The sequence below is a fragment of the Oncorhynchus mykiss genome, chromosome 30 (genome assembly GCF_057628025.1).
Source record: "Oncorhynchus mykiss isolate SJ-2025 chromosome 30, ASM5762802v1, whole genome shotgun sequence".
In the NCBI taxonomy this organism is placed as follows: domain Eukaryota; kingdom Metazoa; phylum Chordata; class Actinopteri; order Salmoniformes; family Salmonidae; genus Oncorhynchus; species Oncorhynchus mykiss.
Genome location: NC_143051.1, coordinates 16,322,964 through 16,348,252, shown reverse-complemented (window position 1 = coordinate 16,348,252; position 25,289 = coordinate 16,322,964). Strand labels below are relative to the sequence as shown.

Genomic DNA, 25,289 nt, shown 5'->3' with positions numbered 1-25,289 from the left:
ATAGACGTACTAGGTGTAATAATATTGGTAGTGTATTATACATGTGTAACACCTGGGCTAAATAAGGTGATACGTTGTGTCAGTGAAACAGAATGTTGGAGGAACATGCTAACCAACAACACATCCTTGGAGGAATAGCAACATTGTTGCAAAATAACGTTAATAGTAAAATAGTTATATTGTAGCTACTAATAACTAACAATACCATATCCTAAATAGCTCGTTTTCTATCTAGATAAATACAAGTAGATTTAAACGACAAGGCACCTTTTCCCTGAATAACTTGATAGCAAGTTAACGTTAGCTATTTGTTCCATGACAGTGTGAAGAAATGACCAGCCCACCAACCACATAGCTGTACCATGCTAGCTTGCTAATAGCTAACATTCATAACATGAAAAGGCGTGCCTATTTCTCAATATTTCCATTTTAAATCTATACATACCCATATAAATCCATACAGGAACAACCGTTGTGTCCATTTTTCATTGGAGTCGGGTGAATTTTACATGGAAAAATATGTTTTTCTCATCGCTAGTGGTTTGACAGCCATAACAAGCATCCCTGAAATTCCAGCCTCCGCCTCCTCCTTCCCGAGCGCTTTCATTGGTTGGAACATCTGGCGCAGAAACTGGAAAATAAAATGAGCAGTCAAATGATAATCTATAGCAAATTATGCAAATCAGTGGGGCAACTCCTATCATAAAAATGGGAATGATGCAATTTTATCTAAATTAAAAAGCATCACAATTTCAATTTACATAATCGAGTCACTAAAACAACGATCTGTCCGTCTGTGTTTCTGTCTGTCTGTCTGTCTGTCTCTCTCTCTCTCTCTTTCTCTCACTCACTCCCTCCCCCCTCTCTCTCCCTCTCTCAATTCAATTTCAATTTAAGGGGCATGGGAAACATATGTTATTGGCATGGAAAACATATGTTTACATTGCCAACCAAGTGAAATGGATAATAAACAGAAGTGAAATAAACAATAAAAAAATAACATTAAACATTACACTCTCAAAAGTTCAAAAATAATAAAGATATTTCAAGTGTCATATTATGTCTATATACAAATCGTTAAAGTACAAAGGGGAAAATAAATAAACATACATTTCAGTTCTATTTAGAATGGTTTTGGTTCTTCACTGGTGGCCCTTTTCTTGTGGCAACAGGTCACAAATCTTGCTGCTGTGATTTCACATTGTGGTATTTCACTCAGTAGATATGGAAGTCTATCAAAATTTTATTTGTTTTCGAATTCTTTGTGGGTCTGTGTAATCTGAGGGAAATATGTGTCTCTAATAGGGTCACACATTTAGCAGGAGGTTAGGAAGTGTAGCTCAGTTTCCACCTAATTTTGTGTGCAGTGGGCAAAAAAATAGGTGGAAACTGAGATGCACTTCCTAACTGCCTCTCTCGCTCTGTGCCTTGCTTCTAAAATTATGTAGATGTGATATTGACCCTGCGTGACCAACACAACCCCTCCATCCCTACCACCCCTCCTTGCAATGTGTAAGTCCAGCTGTAAAGAGGGCAGTGAGATGTCTGAGAAGTCTATTAAAATCTGTTCTCCCCCTGTGGTGAACCAGAGCAGACAGATGGCCATGCTCAGCCCCTCAGCCCCCTTTCCTCTTTGGGCTATTCAGCTCAGACAAGGGTCCTGAAGAAGGAAGAAAGGGTCAGTCACTCTTAAAGGCCCAGTACAGTTAAAATTAATGTTTTTCTGTGTTTTGGATCATATTATGAAACAGCTGATGTAACTAACACTGTCTGAAAATATTTGATCAGTGTTATTTTCTGGTTGAAAATCCAATCTTCACAGGACCGTCTAATTAGCAGGTTTGCATGGGCGGGGGTTTCGGCTATCCATGGTGACATCATCATGCAGTAAATTAGTTAATAGTCAAATAAAAAACGTAGTTCCAAACCTTTCTACCAATGACAGAACGTTTTCAGCCCCCCCCCCCCCCCCCCCCCCCCACTCAGATCAGTCCAACAAAATTATTTTCTGCCCATTTTAATGGAAATCTATTACAGTAAGGTACTTAATTGTTACCCAGAAATGATTTGATATTGATATAGAAACAGCTGCGTTGGGCCTTTAAGTCTCCATCTTTGCTCCCTTGGAGTTTATTATGCTGGGCACAGATACAGCAGGACACACTGGTAATGCTTTTTCCACCACAAGTCTTTAGAAAGGTTCTGTTCCGGCATATATGATCAACGAGTGTGATCAACGATACGGTAGTATATTAAATGTGTAGAGATTTTTTATAATGATTTTGATTGGGTGCATTCAATGCACTGTGAAGAATAGCATAGCATCTCCTGTTCTCTGCAGTTCCGGGATGTTTTTCTTTTCTCAATTTCCAATAAAAAAAAATTGGTTGCTTAGCAACATGTAGAGATTTGAGGTGCTAGTAATTGTGGGTGGAGATGGTGAGTGTATTTCATAATATAGCCTATATACTGTAGTCTATATGGGGATTCCCATTCATTGGCCAGTTGAGGACTAAACACTGTAGTCAGTGGGGGAAACCATGTTGGTCAATACAAGCCTTCTAGAATTGTGCTGTATTAGCGCATGCCTTTACTCTGCCCGGGATCTCATTTTCTAAACAGACAAGCCTTTGATCCAGGTGATCATCATGCCAATGTGAAATCTATTTATCTCATAATGAACTGCATCAAATCTGATCCTCTCCCCTTTCTTCATTGCATCCCCAATATGATCATGTCAAGTGAAGTGTACTAAATACAAAATATGACTATAATAATACCACAGTGAGAACTTGTTGTGATAGTGAAGTGTCCATGATGTTGACATTAGTAAAACGGCATCCCCACATTAAAAATGGAATAATGAGCCCCTTTCAGATCCCAAAGATCCCTAGGTTCTTAATCACATGGCCCAGTCAGCTGCATATGCTATAAGCTGGCTCCTTTGACGCAATACTTTTATTCTAATTTGTTGTGTTCTTAGATTCATATGGTGTGTGGTGGTACATGTAACCCATTAGGTACTGTAAATGGTAGGATAAGTAAGTTTAACCTAACACTAACCCTAACCTTAACCACACTGCTAACCTTAAGCCTAACCCTAACCTTAAATGAAGACCAAAAAGCACATTTTTGTTTTCATAAATTTGTATGATCATGTCAATTTTGACTTTGCGGCTGTGGTAACTAGTGACAACCATAGTAAAGCCAGTGAAGTTATTTGTGGTGGTATTTTTGCCAGACTGCACTTTACTGGACCAAACCATTACTGCGATAAGGTTAAACACCTGCCACATGTGTATGCCATTTGCAAAACGTCATATTTTCTAAATGTAAAATATGTTTTTGTTACTAGTTGATTAAGATATATAAGATGTTTTCACCTTAGAAAACATCCAGTTGCGCACCCTTCATTGAGATGGAATATTTAATAGCGTCGGCTCCCACATTGTGCACACGGCAGCATCACCCATTGCCTGCAATGGCGTTGTTTAGCGGTGTGTAGACCACGGCTTGTGTGTCAAAGTGTCAATAGGGCGACATAATACTGGACTATCGACGGGCTTGAATGGAAATGTCGTATTGGAGGGGATTTATAACGATAGCAGAGTATTTCATGTGAATTTTTACTGGACTATTTTATGTCGCGGTCATTCATCACATGAATCAATGAACGAACGTAAGTCACTCTTTTGTTTTGTGCTTTGTGAAACATCGAGAGTAGCCTGGTAGAAACAGTTAACTTCTGCTTTTTCTATACATGATAAACAACACTATGCAGTAGCCCTATCGTTTTCCTTTACATGGGCTACTGAAATTAAATAATGTATTATAATATATAGAGTTCAAGTGGAGCTGACAACCATGCCTGTGTGGGTGATGCGCGTCTATCTGTTCGACGTAGGATAAAGCTCGAGCGGGCGGAAACAATGTTACACGTTCGAGTTTTATCTTCTGCATCTAGAAGTTTACCATTTATGTCCGACGTTGATAAAATGGCTGGGCGGATAGGCTACTGCTTTCCGAAAAATATTCTAGCACGTTTATCTTGTTTATCATAGCAGCAACGGGTGCATTTGCAGAACGTTGCAATTTTGCATTTTTGTTGACCAGCTGATGATGAAAACATTTTGTAAAATTTATCCGATATCTTTTCACTTTGCAACATTTAAAAATGTATCTTTGTTCTCGTGTATCCTAGTGTTTTCCACCTGATACCCTACGTAGCCCATGTGGGATTTTTTTTATTAGCAAATGTGAATTTCACAAACAGGGTGGTATGATGAAATTACATTAATATAATAGTAATAACACATACAAACACATTTGAAATAAGGGCATTTTATATTGAAATGAAAATTGCGTTGTTCATACTAAATTATATAAACATTATGTAAACAAATGGAATCCACAGTGTATTTGGATCGTTTTTATCAATGGATTATATCACAGTTATGTGTGTGGTGTGTAAACAACTCCCCCTTGCACCCTTTCCCAAAAACCCTCCGTCTAGCCTGCATTTTTCTGCCTGCCTGTCTTTATGAGCTGAACTGTCCTTCAGTCCTTGACTTAATCGAGATGATCATGCAGAATGCCTCGGGCCGGGGCGGTGGGGAGACAGTAAACTACATGGTCAGACCTCGGGTTTAGGATAGGCTTCTATCCTACACGGAAAATATTAACATTAGCTACATAATGGAGAGAAGGCATGTCTCTATCACACAAACATTGAATTTATGTTACAAGATGCTATAGTTCACATTTGTTCATGTATTCAACAATGTTCAAGATGTTTCATGTTTAGTTGAGTCTCTATCTTCAGATGGCCCACACATGATTTCAATCACCCATATTGATCAGTGCTTGTTTTAGCTTACACGTGAGGAAGTGAGTATTGATTAGATAAATGGGTCAACTCACTGCTTTCTAAACAGAGGCATCTTTACCATCAGAATGTGTTTTAGTATTGATGGGTATAAATCCATACAGTTGAATATCGGGATATTCTTTTTGACAATATTTCGTATTGTATCGTTTTGACAATATTGCAATATTTTTTGGGGCACTAGTAAAACTCCAGTACTTTTCCTTCATAGATTGTTCTCCATCTTATTTTTAAATAGGGAGCCAATTTGTTTTCAGCACTTTTATTTCCATGACTGATCAAAAATAGTTTTCTCATGGCTCTCTCTTGTTCCTCTGCAGCAAACATATGGTGATCAATATGTTTGGACTACGGAATCGCAATAAAATCACAGTATTGAATCGCAATACATATAGAATCGTGATAATCTCAATACATATCGTATTGGCACCTAAGTATCACGATAATAACATATCGTAAGGTCCCTGGCAATTCCCAGCCCTAGCTTTTAGAGGGCAAATATAATTTATATTCAGTGCATTTCTTGTGCTAAGATTAAGTTAATTCATGCTAGGAATGGTGTTTATGAAATGTTCTGATGCTTGATTGCAATTGATCTTCACCTCATATTGTAGTGTAAAGCATAATTATGACAGTTTGGTTGGTATCTCTTGTATCTAACAGGCATCGCCTTTTCTCTCCCAGGTGTCCATGGCCCCTAATGAAGTGTGAAATCAAATCACAGTGATAATCACACAGGCAGGAAACTCGCTGGATACTACAGTAGTATATGTGAGATGAAGGCCCAGCGATGCTGCTGAGATCCCCTCCACCTCCTCATCTCTGACGCCATCATGCTGAAGACGGAGGCCTCAGGGGAGAGGAGCAATCTCCGGAGCGCCTCTCCCCACCGCAACGCCTACAGGACCGAGTTCCAGGCCCTAAAGAAGGCCTTCGACCAGCCAACCCGGCAGGACAGCAAGGAGCCCCAGCTCAAGGACACTGAGCGGGTCACCCAGCGCCGGGGACGACAGTATGGTGCCCATGTTAGCCGCATCAAGGACATGTTCATGCAGATGCAGGGCACAGAGAGCTCTGGTACTTCCACCAGGCGGGAAGACCCGTCGCCTCAGAAGATGACCAAGCCCACCAACTTCATCAACAAGGTTGATGGCTCAGTCATCAAGCTCACGCAACACCCTATAACGGACCGGACCAGCGCAGGGTCAAAGGTCGTAGAGGCCAGGAAGTTGTTTGAGCAGCAGTCACGTGATGCGTCCCAATCGCCTGTCTACTCCTATGGCCGGGAGAAGAGGGGTTCCCATGAGCACCTGGATGACTGGCGAGGGTCGCGCTCCAACAGGGGCAGCACAGACTCCCTGGACTCACAGTGTTCCAGGACGGAAGCCCAGTCGCCCACCGTGAGCCAGCTGAGTGCTGTGTTTGAGAACGTCGACCACCAGGGAGGGGGAGGAGGGGGCCCATTCCGGCGAGGACGGGCACTCTACTCCCCTGATAACTTCCACCGGCACTGCGACCTCAGCGAAGATGACTCGCGCCAATCCCCGGTGCGTGGTGGAGGGTACAGGAACCGCGTGGGGGGCAAACTTCCCGTGTCCTCATCCTCAGAAGACCTCCTCAGCCCTAGCCCGCTGTCGGAGACGGTGGAGCTAAAACCCTTCCTGCATGAGGAGGAGCCCCAGGAGAGAGAGGAGACAGCAGGGGAGTTAGGACAGAGGGACAGAGAGAGACATCCCGTAAGGGCCACCACCAACGGAGGGGAAGTGAACGGATCGTATGAGGAGAAGCAGGCGGAGGAAACCGACAGCTCCAGAGAGACGTCAGGAGTCTGCACAGACTCAAGGCCCCCAAATGATGCCACCGTCGGGGACAAGACTTCCGAGGACACCTATGATACCCCAGGTACCCCAGCCCAGGATGAAGCCCAGGATGAGGCAGAAGCCCGTGGGGAGGAGGTGGAGGTGGAGAATGCCTCCTCCAGGCCCAGGGTCTTTCCAGAGGACCAGGCAGAAGAGCCCAATGAGGAATACAGTGGGAACGAGAGGGTGATTTTTAACGCGGACGGAGACGCTTGCTACCAGGGATGGGGGGAGAGCTGTACTGACCCTGAGGATGACCTTTACGGTGATGATGACGTCATCTATGACCCTGGGAATGATCTTACTGAGATCCCTGGTCTACCAGAGGAAGAGAAGGAGGATATCCCTCCGAAGAGGAAACTACGCTTCAGCACCAAACCCATGATGGTAAGTCTGTTTTTTCATGTTGTGGCCTTTGACCTCATCAGTGTTGGGTAATATTTCTGGCTGTAAGGTGCTGGGTCAGTTTCATATTTCCCCCACTAATGCTCAAGGTTAGGATTGATGGAGGAAAATGTGACCCTAGATCTGTTAACATTTAATGTTTTTCGGGTCATATAATTATGATGAGATAATCTGAGTTTAGCCGACTCCCTTCATGTCCCAAAATACCATTTATAATACCATTAGTCAGGTAATACCATCAGTCAGATGATACCATTAGTCAAGTGATACTATTTGTCAGGTGATACCATCAGTCAGGTGATACAATCAGTCAAGTGATACCATTAGTCAAGTGATACCATTAGTCAGGTGATACCATTTGTCAGGTGATACCATTAGTCAGGTGATACCATCAGTCAGGTAATACCATTAGTCAAGTGATACCATCAGTCAGGTGATACCATTAGTCAGGTGATACCATTAGTCAAGTGATACCATTAGTCAGGTGATACCATCAGTCAGGTGATACCATCAGTCAGGTGATACCATCAGTCAGGTGATACCATTAGTCAGGTGATACCATTAGTTAGGTAATACCATTCGTCAGGTGATACCATCAGTCAGGTGATACCATTAGTCAGGTAACTTGTATTTGGAGATTTGAAAATAGAACACTCCTCAACCTACAGCACCAATGGTAGCTATGCCTCTCTGATGAAGAGGATGATGATGATTATGAGCAGTAGAGCGTAACAGCCATAAACTTATTTAACTATCTAGACAAAGCCTGGGGGTCTGGTAGCAATGTGGTATTCGGGGTCACACTGCTGCCTTCTGGGTAATGTGTGCATGAAAAGCTAACCGTAATCATTCTGGCTCAGCGGCCAGTCGGTCTTCACACCGGTAGAGACGTTGATGTGTTTTAACCTCCATTCCATGAGTCTGTCAGTCAGTTCATCAATGTTCTTGGTATTATTCACTAGCCACAAAACGGAAGCAAAGTGGCTGAAGTGGGCAGGGGCTACCTGAACTTGTTTTGGTTTAAGTTGTAAATGTTTTGCTACGGTGTGAACTAATGAATACGACCCAGGTCTCCAAGTGGGAAATGGTGTGGATTGATTGGGTAACATTGTGAGCTGTGCATTAGACGTGTGTATCCTGCTGAGTCATGTAAAGTACATTTCTCAGAATATGAAACAGGACAAGGAATTACATTGATGTAGATTTTTAGAATATGTTTGCATCACATTTATCCATAGCAGGTCAGATGAATTCAGCAAATGTATTCTGAATATATAAAACTCTTTATGTTATTACAGTTCTTTTTTCAAGGGATTACATCCAGTTTATAATGGGTGCGTCTCGATTCAAATTCCTCCAGTTGGTTTATTTCCTTGTTCTTGAAGATCTGTTAACTCTCTGGGAAACAATGACTTCCCTGTCTGTGTTATTGCTACTGATATGAACAATAACACTGATCAAGAACTGTGTGTGTGTGAGAGAAGGGAGTGTGTGTTGTGTGTTAGTGTGTGTGCGTGTGCGCGTGCTAGTGTGTGTGTGTGAAGGGAGTGTCTATCAAGATCAGAGGCTAGCTAAGACAAACATTCCACAGGTTTGGGATCGATCCTATTAACATGCTGTAACGGAGTAGAACAATTACCCCAGTTATATGTGATGTTGGACCGCTAATCTTCCTTACACACACACACAGGAGCAGCCGGAACACACACTCATGGAGGCACATAAACGCACACACCAGCACACACACATATATACACACGTGTGTGCTGTTGCCTTTCCCTTACCGAAGAGGATAGGATCAGCGAGGTTTACTTTTTCGTACAGAATGAAGTATATCATATTCTTTGAATACCATTATCAGATCACATCCCCACGCTACGCAAAAAGGTTATTCTCAGATAAGCCAGCTGATCGTAAACGTAATACTGTATATAGGTCTGCCAGCCGTGCTGCCCAATGTATTATAATGATGCAAATAAACCATAACCAGCCATCACAATATGTAACGGTGACTGCTTTTAAAACATGAATATTGGGTTAAGAGTTCAACCATTTCATCCCACTGCTCCTATTAATATACAATATAAGAACTCAAAACATTTCCAAAGAGCTATAAAGAGGTTATTGTTCCAAGACAGTCTGTGTTTGTGCATGTGTGTGATACAATAATAGAAAATACAAAAACTACACATTGTGGACCATTCAAATTGAGTTTTGAGACTCTAAAATCAATCATGGTCAAATGTGTGTGTGTGAGAGTAAATGTTAAGCAGCTCCAGACATCTGTTCTCCCAGAGAAGGTATTACCTCTTGCTCTTTAATCATATATAATATTAAACCGAGGCAGTGTTTCTTTCTCCTTCTCTATCTCTCCCCTCTCCTTCTCTATCTCTCTCCCCTCTCTCTCTCCCCTCTCCTTCTCTATCTCTCTCCCCTCTCTCTCCCCTCTCCTTCTCTATCTCTCTCCTCTCCTTCTCTATCTCTCTCCCCTCTCTCTCTCCCCTCTCCTTCTCTATCTCTCCCCTCTCCTTCTCTATCTCTCTCCCCTCTCTCTCTCCCCTCTCCTTCTCTATCTCTCTCCCCTCTCTCTCTCCGCTCTCCTTCTCTATCTCTCTCCCCCCTCTCTCTCCCCTCTCCTTCTCTATCTCTCTCCCCTCTCTCTCCCCTCTCCTTCTCTATCTCTCTCCTCTCCTTCTCTATCTCTCTCCCCTCTCTCTCTCCCCTCTCCTTCTCTCTCTCTCCCCTCTCTCTCTCCCCTCTCCTTCTCTATCTCTCTCTCTCCCCTCTCCTTCTCTATCTCTCTCCCTTCTCTCTTCCCTCTCCTCTCTCTCTCCCCTCTCCTCTCTCTCTTCCCTCTCCTCTCTCTCTCCCCTCTCCTCTCTCTCTTCCCTCTCCTTCTCTCTCTCTCTCCTCTCCTTCTCTATCTCTCTCCCCTCTCTCTCTCCTCTCCTTCTCTATCTCTCTCCCCTCTCTCTCTCCCCTCTCCTTCTCTATCTCTCTCCCCTCTCTCTCTCCTCTCCTTCTCTATCTCTCTCCCCTCTCTCTCTCCCCTCTCCTTCTCTATCTCTCCCCTCTCTCTCTCCCCTCTCCTTCTCTATCTCTCTCCCTTCTCTCTTCCCTCTCCTCTCTCTCCCCTCTCCTCTCTCTCTTCCCTCTCCTCTCTCTCTCCCCTCTCCTTCTCTATCTCTCCCCTCTCCTTCTCTATCTCTCTCCTCTCCTTCTCTATCTCTCTCCCCTCTCTCTCTCCCCTCTCCTTCTCTATCTCTCCCCTCTCCTTCTCTATCTCTCTCCCCTCTCTCTCTCCCCTCTCCTTCTCTATCTCTCTCCCCTCTCTCTCTCCCCTCTCCTTCTCTATCTCTCTCCCCTCTCTCTCCCCTCTCCTTCTCTATCTCTCTCCTCTCCTTCTCTATCTCTCTCCCCTCTCTCTCTCCCCTCTCCTTCTCTATCTCTCTCCCCTCTCTCTCTCCCCTCTCCTTCTCTATCTCTCTCTCTCCCCTCTCCTTCTCTATCTCTCTCCCTTCTCTCTTCCCTCTCCTCTCTCTCTCCCCTCTCCTCTCTCTCTTCCCTCTCCTCTCTCTCTCCCCTCTCCTCTCTCTCTTCCCTCTCCTTCTCTCTCTCTCTCCTCTCCTTCTCTATCTCTCTCCCCTCTCTCTCTCCTCTCCTTCTCTATCTCTCTCCCCTCTCTCTCTCCTCTCCTTCTCTATCTCTCTCCCCTCTCTCTCTCCCCTCTCCTTCTCTATCTCTCTCCCCTCTCTCTCTCCTCTCCTTCTCTATCTCTCTCCCCTCTCTCTCTCCCCTCTCCTTCTCTATCTCTCCCCTCTCTCTCTCCCCTCTCCTTCTCTATCTCTCTCCCTTCTCCTCTCTCTCTTCCCTCTCCTCTCTCTCTTCCCTCTCCTCTCTCTCTCCCCTCTCCTTCTCTATCTCTCTCCTCTCCTCTCTCTCTTCCCTCTCCTCTCTCTCTCCCCTCTCCTTCTCTCTCTCTCTCTCTCCTCTCTCTCTCCCCTCTATCTCTCTCCCTTCTCTCTCTTCCCTCTCCTCTCTCTCTCCCCTCTCCCCTCTCCTCTCTCTCTCCACTCTCATTCTCTATCTCTCTCCCCTCTCTCTCTCCCATCTCCTTTTCTCTCTCTCCCACAGCGAACAAACAGTGTTCTGTCTTTTGTTCCGGCTCATGAAAGAGACCGAGATATTTCTCCCTGAGCTTGGCCCTTCACTGGGGCTGACCACGCAGGAGACCCGCTTGACCCCGAGGCAGGCAAACTTACAATGAAGAACATTGAAAATAATAGATGTAGTCAGTTAATCTTACTTAAAAAATATATGTAATATGTCTTGGTGCCTCTCAAAGCGGATAAAATGATCTTGACATCCCGTTTCTAAACCTGCAGTTGCTACATACATTTTTGGAGTTATAAATGAATTATATTTACCTATTGATTCTTGAAGAATTTAACTTATGAATAACTCATGAGTTTAAAGTACTACTTGATATTGGTATTTTGTTAGGATCCCCATTAGCTGTTGCGAAAGCAGCTATTCTTCCTGGGGTCCACACAAAACATATCATACCGCATCAGAACCCAAAATGTTTACTCCAATGTTTGTAAACAAAGTAAATGTAAACACGCACTATATAGACTATAAACATGGTTAAAACTATAATCTTGATATAATGGATGGTCAGTTATTTCATTCACTCTCAGTCCTTTTCATGTCTATTCATTTGAGAGTGGTTACATTTCTCGTGCTCCAGTCCTCAGCTTTTCTGTTGTTTCAACCTCTGATTCCTGCTTTAATAGATCTGAGAATCTATTTGGAGGCTGCTGGTGGCTTGGGGAAAACTGGTACATAAGCTTGTGGCGGCTGGCGATATAAAAACACACTTTGTTTGTTCCTTTCTGCATTGATGCACACAGATGCAGAAATATCTATTTATGCCAATATACATCTCTATACAAACAGAATGTTTGTTTAACTAACTGATTTTTATTGTATATATCTAGGCACCAGATGATCTCCATACACCCATTTATCTGTCAGTGTGTGGAGGGACATTGCTCGGCTCGTCTGAGGCAGAGCCAGCCTCTTTTCATGGAGGGTCTGGGTCTGACACATAGGACATCAGTCTTACTGGTCATTGGAGCCACTCAGCTTATCCTTGGCATCATGGCCTCCTCAGCCAGTCATTGGTTGCATCCAAAAAGGCAGCCTTTTGCCTACTTAGTGCACTACTTATGACCAGGGCCCATTGGGCCGTAAAGAGAATAGGGTGCCATTTAGGGCGCATACATGGCCAGGCTACGTCACATCTCAAGACTCTGCTGTGCTGCTGTGTTACTGTGCAGCTCCCTCTGTAGCTTCCAGGTTCTACAGTCACAGTTCATATCATATAGGATTAGAATGGTCAATCCAGAACATGAGAAATGGGATGCTTTAGGATTCTTTGATCTATGTAGCTCACCCTTAATCCACATTGAATCATTCTGGGGAATAGCAGAATACTTACACAGAGAACTACAGTACTATGTGCCTTTGCACCAAGGACTTTTCAACATTACCCTTAGTAACTAACTGTCTGTTCTAATTGAATGGTCATTTGCTCTTGTTCAGGATACTGGTAATCCAAACAAGGGCCTCTACCACCTCTTTCTGAGATTCTCTCCCTGTCACTGTCCCCTCTCCTCTTCATTGCCTTTAGTAAATACTGGCTCTTGTGACAGCTTCCTTGCCTGAGACCTAGAAACCTATGTGAGCTCTCCAAGCTATCACAGAGGCTTTAGCTCAATGGGCCACCACAGTCATGTGGTCTGAAGGAGACTCTGGTTCAAACCCAGTGGGTCACACCTACTGATGTGTGGGACATATAGTCCCTTGCTTTCTCTGATTCCTTCCCTATCTTCCTCCACTTGAATGGTGTTTATAGCAGCTGTAATGAAATGTTTGTGTCTAATATGGAAAAGTTGTTTTTGCCTCAGCTGTGACATCTTAATTTCCTAATGGAATGAAGCACATGTGAAGGACTGACTGGTAGGCAAAGGCACTAGTGAATGAACATTGAAGTGATTGTGTAATTGTATCCTCTCTGTGCTGCACTTACATCAAATAGGCTAGTGTTTAGTCCGTTAGGGTTTTTGCTCACCGTTTAGCCTACTGTACTCAATCAGTTACATGCTGAGTAGTGAAGAATGTAGCTCTGAAGAACCAAAGGCATATTAAATCAATGTGGAGAGGAGTAGGTCTATTCTGAGAGGGGCTGAATTTATTGAACAGTCAGCATTACGGAGAAAGTATGGACAGTTTTATGTTGTACTCTACCTTTGTTTTCATTTGACTCTGATAAAGGGTTGGGATTGTCTAGGTCAGGGTGTTAGTGTGTTAGTGTGAATTCCTCTACAAATGAATCCAACCACTTCACATGATTTGACAGTCCATGAAATAACATCATCATCTGAAAAGCCTTTTCCCCATTTTAAAAAACAAAAATGTTTATGGTATGCAATTAATTGGCAGTTACAGTCTTGTTCCATTGCTGCAACTCCCATCCTCCATAACACAACCAAGCCACACATAACCCGGAAGGTAGCCGCATCAATGTGTCAGAGGAAACACCATATACCTGGCGACTGTGTCAGCATGCATTGCACCTGGCCCGCCACAGGATTTGCTAGAGCGTGATGGCACAGGAACATCCCTGCCAGCCAAACCCTAACCTGGATGATGCTGGGCCATTTGTGGGTCTCCTGGGAACAGACCGCTGCGACAGAGCCTGGACTCGAACCAGGATCTCTAGTAGACCACTGTTCCACTCGGGAGGCCCCTTCATGTTAGCCTCCTAACAGGATTAGGTCCTCTAGCCTGGTTACAGATCTGTTTGTACTTGAGCCTACAATGCAGACTATCAAAGGTAGTCAGAGGATTAATTGTCTAAAGCACATCTGGACAAGGCTATAGCATAGGGGCTAAAGAGCCTCCGGAAGAGGCTGATATTCAGTGGGACAGAGAGACTGAGGATTTTGTTCGTATACAGTTGAGAGGTTGTTTTCCCTTCTAAATATTCAGAGAGAATTTGGTGGTATTCTTGTGTGAACAAAACCACAGGTCTATGACAATGTCTCTCTCTCTCCATCCCCACCCTCCCTCTGACTGAACTCAGCGAAGCAGTGTGACTCCCTCCCGTCAGACTGAACAATCTGTAATCTGTGTTGGGCTGTAATGAGACCGACCATGTAATCTGTGTTGGTCTGTAATGAGACCGACCATGTAATCTGTGTTGGTCTGTAATGATACTGAATATGTTATCTGTGTTGGTCTGTAATGAGACCGACCATGTAATCTGTGTTGGGCTGTAATGAGACGAAACATGTAATCAGTGATGGGCTGTAAGGAGACCGATCATGTAATCTGTGTTGTGCTGTAATGAGACTGAATATGTAATCTGTGTTGGTCTGTAATGAGGCTGAATTTGTAATATGTGTTGGGCTGTAATGTAATCTGTATTCTTCCACATTTTGTTACAATACAGCCTTATTTTACAATGGATTAAATTAACAAATGATCCTCAGCAATCTACAAACAATATCCCTTAATGACAAAGCAAAAACAGATTTTTAGAAATTTGAGCAAATGTATCAAATATTTTAAACAGAAAGACCTTATTTGAACAACTATTCAGACCCTTTGCTATGAGACTCGAAATTGAGCTCAGATGCATCCTGTTTCCATTGATCGTCCTTGAGATGTTTCTACAACTTGACTGGAGTCCACCTGTGGTAAAGTAAATTGATTGGACATGATTTGTAAAGGCACACACCTGTCTATATAAGGTCCCACAAGTGACAGTGCATGTCAGAGCAAAAACCAAGCCATGAGATCGAAGGAATTTTCCGTAGAGCGCCGAGACAGGATTGTGTCGATGCACAGATCTGGGGAAGGGTACCAATTTTTTTTTTTTCAACATTGAAGGTGAACACGGTGGTCTCCATCATTCTTAAATGGAAGAAGCTTGGAACCACCAAACTTAGCAATCGGGGGAGAAGGGCCTTGGTCAGGGAGGTGACCAAGAACCCGATGGTCACTTTGATAGAGCTCTAGAGTTCCTCTGTGGAGATGGGAGAACCTTCCAGAAAGGTCCAACTCTGAAGCACAACACCAATCAGGCCTTTACGGTAGAGTGGCCAGACGGAAGGCACTCCTCAGTAAAAGGCACATGACAGCCCGCTTGGAGTTTGTCAAAATGCACCTAAAGACTCAGACCATGAGAAACAAGATTCTCTGGTATGATGAAACCAAGATTGAACTCTTGGCCTGAATGCCAAGCGTCACGTCTGGAGGAAACCTGGCACCATCCCTACGGTGAAGCATGGTGTTGGCAGAATCTTGGGGATGTTGGGGATGTGTTTCAGTGGCAAGGACTGGGAGACTAGTCAGGATCGAGGCAAAGATGAATGGGTCAAAGTACAGAGAGATCCTTGATGAAAACTTGTTCCAGAGCACTCAGGACCTGAGACTGGGGCGAAGGTTCACCTTCCAACAGAAAAACAACCCTAAGCACACAGTCAAGACAACGCAAGAGTGGCTTCAGGACAAGTCTCTGAATTTCCTTGAGTAGCCTAGCCAGAGCCCAGACTTAAACCTGATTGATCATCTCTGGAGAGACCTGAAAATAGCTGTGCAGCAACGCTCCCCATCCAACCTGACAGAGCTTGAGAGGATCTCAGAGAGGAATGGGAGAAACTCCCCAAATACAGGTGTGCCAAGCTTGTAGCGTCATATCCAAGAAGACTTGAGGCTGTAATCACTGCCAAAGGTGCTTCAACAAAGTACTGAGTAAAGGGTCTGAACACTTATGTAAATGTTTTAATTTTTAATAAATTAGCGGACATTTCTGAGGTATTGTGTGTAGATTGATGAGGGGGAAAAATCTATTGAATAAGTTTCAGAATAAGGCTGTAACCTAACAAAATGAGGAAAAAGTCAAGGGGTCTGAATACTTTCCGACCGCACTGTTTATCCCTCTGTGTGTATTATTCATGATGTGGTGTTTTTGTTTTCTTGTTTCGGTGACACCCAACCCTTTGGGGTTACATTTGTAATGATCCAGGAAACCTGAGCCGAGGCCTGTGGTTATGGAGGCCTCCTGCCCAGTCCGTCGTCAGTTGTTGGTCGATGATGTGTAGAGAGGTCCGTGTCAGTCGCCTCTCGTCCCCTCCTGTGACTTCACTGTCCTCTCACAGAGGCAGAGCGCGTCGTATTGTCCCGATGCCCTGTTCTTACAGAACACCAGAGGAACATCCCAAATTGCACCCTATTCCCTAGTGCACTACGTAGGGAATGGGGTGCTGTTTGGGACGGAACCTAGGAGGCCTCTTAACAGTGACACAGTGTTCAGTGTTGTGCAGAGCCACCCAGGCAAGAGTGTTACTGCCATCTCACTCCGTGCTCTCGCCCGTTGTGGGTCAGACACTAATGCTTCAGAGATTCTCTGAGGCCAACACGTGGAAAGTTAAAAACACATACAATACAGTATGTTGCACTGTATACAATGTTCAAGTGAGCTACTGTCATCAACCGAGTGAAGGAATGATGGAATGGTTGAAATTCTCTATGACAGTTTCCATGATATTGTCAGTGTAGCTCACAATCTATCAGGCAACCAACCCAGTCATTCTAAGTCATTCTAACTAGCCTAATGAATAACATGGGATTTGAGAGGGCGTATGGATTGAAGAGACACATTATAGTAGTTAGTGCCTTAACAACCATGGTGCTTTTGTTAGCATGGAGAATGTATGCCCCTCCTGCCCACACATTGAATGCGTTCCAAATGGCACTCTATTCCCTATATTGAGCCCTATGGGCCCTGGTCAAAAGTAGTGCACTACAAAGGGAATAGGGTGCCATTTGGGATGTTACCATTGTATGTGAAGGAGGCGAATGCATGTCAATGAAGGAGACAATTATTGACTTCCCATTCAGGGTCTGTCATTCTTTCTTGGGCAGATAAGCTGCCAACAGGGTCAGCGATTTGGTTCATGTCAAGTAACAAGCCAAGCAAGAAAAAGTAACCTGGATGGATTTATAGTATGCAAACATTTCTGGATGGGTTGTCTTTATAGAAATGTCTACCGCTGTGCTTGTCAAGCTGGAGATCTGTTGTTGTGTGTCCCAAATGGCACCCTATTCATGATGTAGTGCACTACTTTTGACCAGGGCCCATAGTTCTGACTCATCACATTCTGTCTCCACAACAACATGCTCTTTTCACAGAGGCCAATGTTACTCTGCTCTGCTCTGCCTGCAGGTTTTGGAAAAGACTGAGGAGGAAACATCTCCCTTCTCTTTCTCTCTTCCTTAGTTTCTCTCTCTCTCTCTCCATTCTCTGTTTCTCTCTAACCCCCCTTCTCTCTCTCTCACTCTCTCTCTCTAATGACGAGTAGGCCATCATTGTAAATAAGAATTTGCTCTTAACTGACTTGCCTTGTTAAAAAAGGTTAAATAAAAAATGAAAATAAATAAAATAACCCATCTCTCTCTCTCTCTTTCTCTCTCTCTCTCTCTCTATCAAATCAAAGGACTTTATTGGCATGGGAAACATATGTTTAGATGTGTGGGCATTTCTTCCTTTTAGGTGGTTGTAGAATTGAACTACTCCTTTCTGGATTTTGATAACTAGTGGGCACATTCCTAATTATACACTGCATGCATTGTTAGGGGTTTTGCATTGTTCACAAAGTATATTTTTGCAGAACTTTGCATGCAGTCTTCATTTGGTGTTTGTTCCATTTTGTGAATTCTTGGTTGGTGAGTGGACACCAGACCTCACAACCATGGAGGGCAATGGGCTCTATGACTGATTCAAGTATTTTTAGCCAGATCCTAATTAGGATGTTGAGTTCAATGTTCCTTTTGATGGCATAGAAGGCCTTTCTTGCCTTGTCTCTTAGATCGTTCACAGCCTTGTGGCTGTTACCTGTGGTGTTGATGTTTAGGCCGAAGGTAGGTATTCTTTGTGTGCTCTAGGGCCACAGTGTCTTGATAAAAAAAATTTTTTTTTCCTTGGCTACTGGACCTTTTTTGGAACACCATTATTTTGGTCTTACTGAGATTTACTGTCAGGGCCCAGGTCTGACATAATCTGTGCAGAAGATCTAGGTGCTGCTGTAGGCCCTCCTTGGTTGGGGACAGAAGCACCAGGTAATCTGCAAACAGTAGACATTTGACTTTGGATTCTAGTAGGGTGAGGCCTGGTGCTGCAGACTGTTCTAGTGCCCTCACCAATTCATTGATATAAATGATGACTCACCCCACGGCCCTGAGGAAAGAAATGTGTGTTTATTGCCAATTTTAACTGCACACTTGTTGTTTGTGTATATTGATTTTATGTCATATGCTTTCCCCCCAACACCACTTTCCATCAATTTGTATAGCAGACCCTCGTGCCAAATTGAGACATAAAGCTTTTTTGAAATCAATTAAAACATTAGAAGACTTTGCTTTTGTTTGTGTAATGGTTTTCTTCCTGGGAAGGAGAGGAGGACCAAAATGCAGCGTAGTTCATGTTCAACATATTTAATAAAAGACGATAACGTGAACACTACACAAATACAAAATAACAAACGTGGCAAAACCCAAAACAGTCCTATCTGATGCAGAGCACACAAAGACAGGAAACAACCACCCACAAAGTACCCACAGAATATGGCTGCCTAAATATGGTTCCCAATCAGAGACAATGACTAACACCTGCCTCTGATTGAGAACCAATCTAGGCAACCATAGACCTAGAAATGACGTAGAAATTAAACAGCCCCATAAACATACAAAACCCCTAGACCAGACAAAACACATAAATCCCCCATGTCACACCCTGACCTAACCAAAATAATAAAGAAAACAAAGATAGCTAAGGCCAGGGCGTGACAGTTTGTTTGTCAATAAGGGTGTGCAGGGTGTATACATGGTCTGTCAGACGGTATTTTGGTAAGAAGCCAATTTGACATGTGCTCAGGACATTGTTTTCACAGAGGAAATGTTGGAGTCTGCTGTTGATGATACTGCAGAGGATTTTTCAGAGATTGTGCTGACTCATATTACTCTGTATTGGTTTCAAGTGGATTGGGGTGATCAGGCCTTGGTTCCAAATATTAGGAAGATGCCAGAGCTGAAGATGATGCTAAAGAGTTTAAAAATAGCCTGTTTGTGGTCTGTGTATTTTATAATTTTGTTTAGAAAAACATCAACACCACAGGCCTTTTTGGGTTGGAGGGTTTGTATTTTGTAATTGGAGAATCCAGTGGGTTCTGGTAGTCTTTAATAGTTGATTCTAAGTTTAGTATATGATCATGGGTTTTTGCTCTTGGTTCTTTGTTAAATGGTCGAAAAGGTTGGAGAAGTGGTTTATCTGATTATAGGAATTCTTCAATCACAATGAGCTGTTCTGTCATGCTGTTCCTTCTTTTTTCTTAGTGTATTTCTGTATTGTTTTAGTGTTTCACCTACTATAGGAGTTCCCTCGAAGCCTACCATTGACTATGTACAGTTGAAGTTGGAAATTTACATACACCTTAGCCAAATACATTTAATACAGTTTTTCACAACTCCTGACACTTAATCCTAGTAAAAAATTACCTTTCTTAGGTCAGTTAGGATCACCACGTTATTTTAAGAATGTGAAATGTCAGAATAATAGTAGAGAGAATGATTTATTTCAGCTTTTATTTCTTTCATCACATTCCCAGTGGGTCAGAAGTTTACATGCATTCAATTAGTATTTGGTAGCAATGCCTTTAAATTGTTTAACTTTGGTCAAACGTTTCAGGTAGCCTTACACAAGCTTCCCACAATAAGTTGGGTGAATTTTTGTCCATTCCTCCTGACAGAGCTGGTGTAACTGAGTCATGTTTGTAGGCCTCCTTGCTTGCACATGCTTTTTCAGTTCTGCCCACAAATTTTGAATAGGATTGATTTCAGGGCTTTGTGATGGCCACTCCAATACCTTGACTTTGTTGTCCTTAAGCCATTTTGCCACAACTTTGGAAGTATGCTTGGGGTCATTGTCCATTTGGAAGACCCATTTGTGACCAAGCTTTAACTACCTTACTGATGTCTTTAGACGTTGCTTCAATATATCCTTATCATTTTCCTGCCTCATGAAGCCATCTATTTTGTGAAGTGCACCAGTCCCTCCTGTAGCAAAGCACCCCCACAACATGATGCTGCCACCCCCGTGCTTCACGGTTGGGATGGTGTTCTTCGGCTTGCAAGCCTCCCCCCTTTTCCTCCAAACATAATGATGGTCGTTATGACCATACAGTTCTATTTTTATTTCATCAGAGCAGAGGACATTTCTCCAAAAAGTACGATCTTTGTCCCCATGTGCATTTGCAAACCGTAGTCTGGATTTTTTATGGCGGTTTTGGAGCAGTGGCTTCTTCCTTGCTGAGCGGCCTTTCAGGTTATAAGTCGATATAGGACTCGTTTTACTGTGGATACTTTACTGTGGATACTTTTGTACCTGTTTCCTCCAGCATCTTCACAAGGTTATTTGCTGTTGTTCTGGGATTGATTTGCACTTTTTGCACCAAAGTATGTTCATCTCTTAGAGACAGAACACGTCTCCTTCCTGAGCGGTATGATGGCTGCGTGGTCCCATGGTGTTTATACTTGCGTACTATTGTTTGTACAGATGAACGTGGTACCTTCAGGCGTTTGGAAATTGCTTCCAAGGATAAACCAGACTTGATGAGGTCTGCAATTTTTTTTCTGAGGTCTTGAATGATTACTTTTGATTTTCCCATGATGTCAAGCAAAGAGGCACTGAGTTTGAAGGTATGCCTTGAAATACATCCACAGGTACACCTCCAATTGACTCAAATGATGTCAATTAGCCTATCAGAAGCTTCTAAAGCCTTGACATAATTTTCTGGAATTTTCCAAGCTGTTTAAAGGCACAGTCAACTTAGTGTATGTAAACTTCTGATCCACTGGAATTGTGATATAGTGAATTCTAAGTTAAATAATCTGTCTGTAAACAATTGTTGGAAAAATGACTTGTGTCATGCACAAAGTAGATGTCCTAACCGACTTGCCAAAACTATAGTTTGTTAACAAGACATTTGTGGAGTGGTTGAAAAACTAGTTTTAATGACTCCAACCTAAGTGTACGTAAACTTCCGACTTCAACTGTACATACCCAGCGTGCAACAGAGCTGCAGGAGTTGCGACCTGTTTTTGTTGGTTATGTTGTCGTAGTTGCCTAGTGGGGGCATATGTGGGAGGGAATGCTGTCACCTCCAGGTAGGTGTTTGGCCCCCTGTGTGCTGAGGGTGTCAGGTTCTTGTCCAGTTCTGGCATTTAGATCATCCCAGAATAGTACATGCCCCTCGGCCTGGAAATGATTGCTCTCCCCCTCTAGGATGGAGAAGCTGTTTTCATTAAAGTACTGTATGGGGATTCTAGTGGGGGTATATACAGTAGGTAGACCACAGGAGGACATGTTTCTCTGCTGAGATCATTTCCTTTTGAATTTCTAGCCAAATGTAAAATGTTCCTGTTTTGATTAATTTAATAGATTGAATTAGGTCTACCTTATACCAAATGAGCATACCCCCTGAGTCCCTTCCCTGTTTCACACCTGGTAGTTTGGTGGATGGGACTACCAGGCCTCTGTAACCTTGAGAGCAACCAGTGGGCCCATCACCTCTATACCATGTTTCTTGTAGGATGACAATGTCTGTATTTATTTTGTGAAGTCCAGGTTCCTGCTCTTTAGGCCAAAGGCAGATGACCTCAGGCCTCAGGATGAGATGGTGAAGGCTTGGTGTTCTATAAAGGGTCCAGTGTTGTTAGTGGTGTTGTTTGGCCTCAGACCAGTAAGTGTGAGTGGTGCCTGCTGAGCATCTGGTACATTCTATTGGCTTGGGCTAGTGTAAGAGTGGGGGTTTGGCATGTTTGCCTGCTCACGGCCTGGGCTTATGTGTAACTTTCATGTTGAGGCCCTTTTTGCAGGAGTTGGGAGCATGGGGTGGGCAGGAGGGGCAAATGTCAGATCTGAGGGGGCCTATATGGGGTGTGGGCATGGTTGGTTTGGGGGGAGGTATTGATTGCTGGGGGTGTGGATGGGGATGTGGCTGGTGGTGCTGTGGTCTGGGTTTACAGTAGGTCCTCTAGGTGTAGGTTTGTGGGGGGGGGGGTCTGGTGGCGTTGTGGCCTGGATATACAGTAGGTCCTCTAGGTGTAGGTCTGTGGGGTGGGGGGGGTCTGGTGGTGCTGGGGTCTGGATATACAGCAGGTCCTCTAGGTGTAGGTCTGTGGGGGGGGGGGGGGGGGGGGGTGGATATACAGTTTTGCCAGCAGCTCTTCATTGTGCATCAAGCATTGTGCTGTTTATGACTTCAAACCTATCAACTCCTGAGATGAGGCTGGTGTGACGGAAGTGAAATGGCTGGCTAGTTAGCGTGCGCTAATAGCGTTTCAAACTTCACTCACTCTGAGCCTTGGGGTGGTTGTTTCCCTTGCTCTGCATGGGTAACGCTGTTTCGATGTGGTGTCTGTTGTCGTTGTGTTGCTGGTTCGAGCCCAGGGAGGAGCGAGGAGAGGGACGGAGGCTATACTGTTACACTGGCAATACTAAAGTGCCTATAAGAACATCCAATAGTCAAAGGTTAATGAAATACAAACGGTATAGAGGGAAATAGTCCTATAATAACTACAACCTAAAACTTCTTACCTGGGAATATTGAAGACTCATGTTAAAAGGAACCACCAGCTTTCATATGTTCTCATGTTCTGAGCAAGGAACTGAAATGTTAGCTTTCTTACATAGCACATATTGCACTTTTACGTTCTTCTCCAACACTTTTTGTTTTTGCATTATTTAAACCAAATTGAACATGTTTCATTATCCACTTGAGGCTAAATCGATTTTATTGATGTATTATATTAAGTTAAAATAAGTGTTAATTCAGTATTGTTGTAATTATCATTATTACAAATACATTTTTTTAAAATCGCCCGATTAATCGGTATCAACTTTTTTGGTCCTCCAATAATCGGTATCGGTATTGGCGTTGAAAAATCATAATCGGTCGACCTCTAGTGGCCACCCTTTGAGTGCTGTGGCCACCCTTTCCTGCTGTGCTCTCAGGTCGTTAGTGCCTACAGTGGGGCAAAAAAATATTTAGTCAGCCACCAATTGTGCAAGTTCTCCCACTTAAAAAGATGAAAGAGGCCTGTAATTTTCATCATAGGTACACTACAACTATGACAGACAAAATGAGAAAAAAAATCCGGAAAATCACATTGTAGGATTTTTAATGAATTTATTTGCAAATTATGGTGGAAAATAAGTATTTGCTCAATAACAAAAGTTTATCTCAATACTTTGTTACATACTCTTTGTTGGCAATGACAGAGGTCAAACGTTTTCACAAGGTTTTCACACACTGTTGCTGGTATTTTGGCCCATTCCTCCATGCAGATCTTCTCTAGAGCAGTGATGTTTTGGGGCTGTTGCTGGGCAACACGGACTTTCAACTCCCTCCAAAGATTTTCTATGGGGTTAAGATCTGGAGACTGGCTAGGCCAGTTTTTTGTTATCTCTGGACCTTTTTTGGAATATCATTATATTTGTTTTTTTTAGGTTAACGGTCAGAGCCCAGGTCTGACAGAACCTGTGAAGATGATCTAGGTGCTGCTGTAACCCATCTTTAGTGGGAGACAGCAGCACCAGGTCATCTGCGTACAGCAGACACTTAATTTCAGTGTCGTGTAGGGTGGTACAAGGTGCTGCCGATTCTTCTAATGTTTTTGCCAATTCATTAATGTAGATGTTAAATAGTGTTGGACTTATTGGCCAGCCCTGTTTCACTCCCCGTCCCTGAGAGAAGAAGTCTGTTTGCTTGTTGACAATTTTAACCGCACATTTGTTTTTAGTGTACATTGATTTAATAAAATCATATGTTTCCCCTCCAATACCACTTTCTATTCGTTTATAAAAAAAACTTTGTGCCAAATTGAATCAAATGCTTTCTTGAAATCTACAAAACACGAGTAGATTTTGCCATTGTTTTGGTTTACTTGTTTATCAATTAGAGTGTGGAGGGTGTAAATGTGGTCTGTTGTACGATAATGTTTTAGAAAGCCAATCTGGCTTCTGCTCAGGATGTTGTGTTCGTCAAGGAAATGATATAGTCTGCTATTTATAATACTGCAGAGAATTTTCCCCAAGTTGCTGTTAACGCAAATTCCTCTGTAATTATTTGGGTCAAATTTGTCTCCATTTTTATAGATTGGTGTGATCAATCCCTGGTTCCAAATATTTGGGAAAATACCTGTAGTGAGGATAATGTTGAAGAGTTTGAGTATAGCCAATTTTAATTTGTGGTCTGTATATTTGATCATTTCATTTAAAATACCATCAGCACCACAGGCCTTTTTGGGTTGGAGAGTGCATAATTTTTCCAATAATTCTTCTTCTGTAATTGGTGTATCCACAGGATTCTGATAGTCTTTAACTGCTGATTCAAGGATTTGTAATTTTTCTTGTATATCTTTTTGTTCTGGACTCTTTGTTATATTGCTGTAGAGGTTTGCAAAGTGATTTCTCCACATATCCCCATTTTGGATAGCCAATTCCTCATGATGAGTTTTGTTTAATTTATTCAAATTCTCCCAGAAGTGGTTTGATTCTATGGATTCCTCAATTCCATCCAGCTGATTTCTAATGTGCTGTTCCTTTTTTGTTCTTAGGGTGTGTTTGTATTGCTTCAGTGTTTCCCCATATTGAAGGCATATATTTTTGATGTCTGGTTCTCTGTGTTTTTGATTAGATATATTTCTCAATGACTTTCTTAGATTTTTGCAATCATTATCAAACCATTTTCAATATCTGTTATTTCTGGTTTGCTCTTATGCTTCTTTAAATTAGCCTAGGAGGCTAATTTGTCAAATATAAAGTTTATGTTCCAAACAGCCACATTTACACCTTCATTGCTGTAGGAGAATGTTAAGGCTAAGAAGTTGTCCAGGAGAGATTGTATTTTTTGGCTACTAATTGCTTTTTGGTAGATGTCTGTACTGTTTGCACTCCATCTATAGGCCTGTTTTGTACCATGTAATTTATTGGGCCGTGATGCTTCATGGTT

General features: G+C 42.9%; 2 protein-coding genes across 13 annotated transcripts in view; one reads left to right on the top strand and one right to left on the bottom strand.

The window, feature by feature from the left end:
• LOC110488017 (epsilon-sarcoglycan) overlaps window positions 1–633 on the bottom strand; it is a 32,173-nt gene extending 31,540 nt beyond the window's left edge. For 3 of the 4 annotated variants that reach the window (XM_021559969.3, XM_021559971.3, XM_021559970.3), the window contains exon 1: window positions 446–631. In XM_021559969.3, the coding sequence (XP_021415644.1) occupies window positions 446–482 (37 nt within the window). In that variant the 5' untranslated portion in view covers window positions 483–631. Of the gene's footprint in view, window positions 1–445 lie in introns of all 4 variants that reach the window. The other variant, XM_021559972.3, reaches the window with a different exon arrangement.
• Window positions 1–25,289, top strand: part of LOC110489394 (neurabin-1) — a 94,412-nt gene that overhangs the window by 1,058 nt on the left and 68,065 nt on the right. For 4 of the 9 annotated variants that reach the window (XR_016493526.1, XM_090227658.1, XM_090227656.1 and 1 more), the window contains exon 2: window positions 5,570–7,131. Coding sequence is in view for 6 of the 9 variants with exons in the window: in XM_090227658.1 (XP_090083784.1) it covers window positions 5,719–7,131 (1,413 nt within the window). In the remaining 3 variants the exon portion in view is untranslated. Of the gene's footprint in view, window positions 1–3,447; window positions 3,680–5,569; window positions 7,132–25,289 lie in introns of those variants that run through there. The other 5 variants (XR_016493525.1, XM_090227657.1, XM_036971345.2 and 2 more) reach the window with 2 other exon arrangements.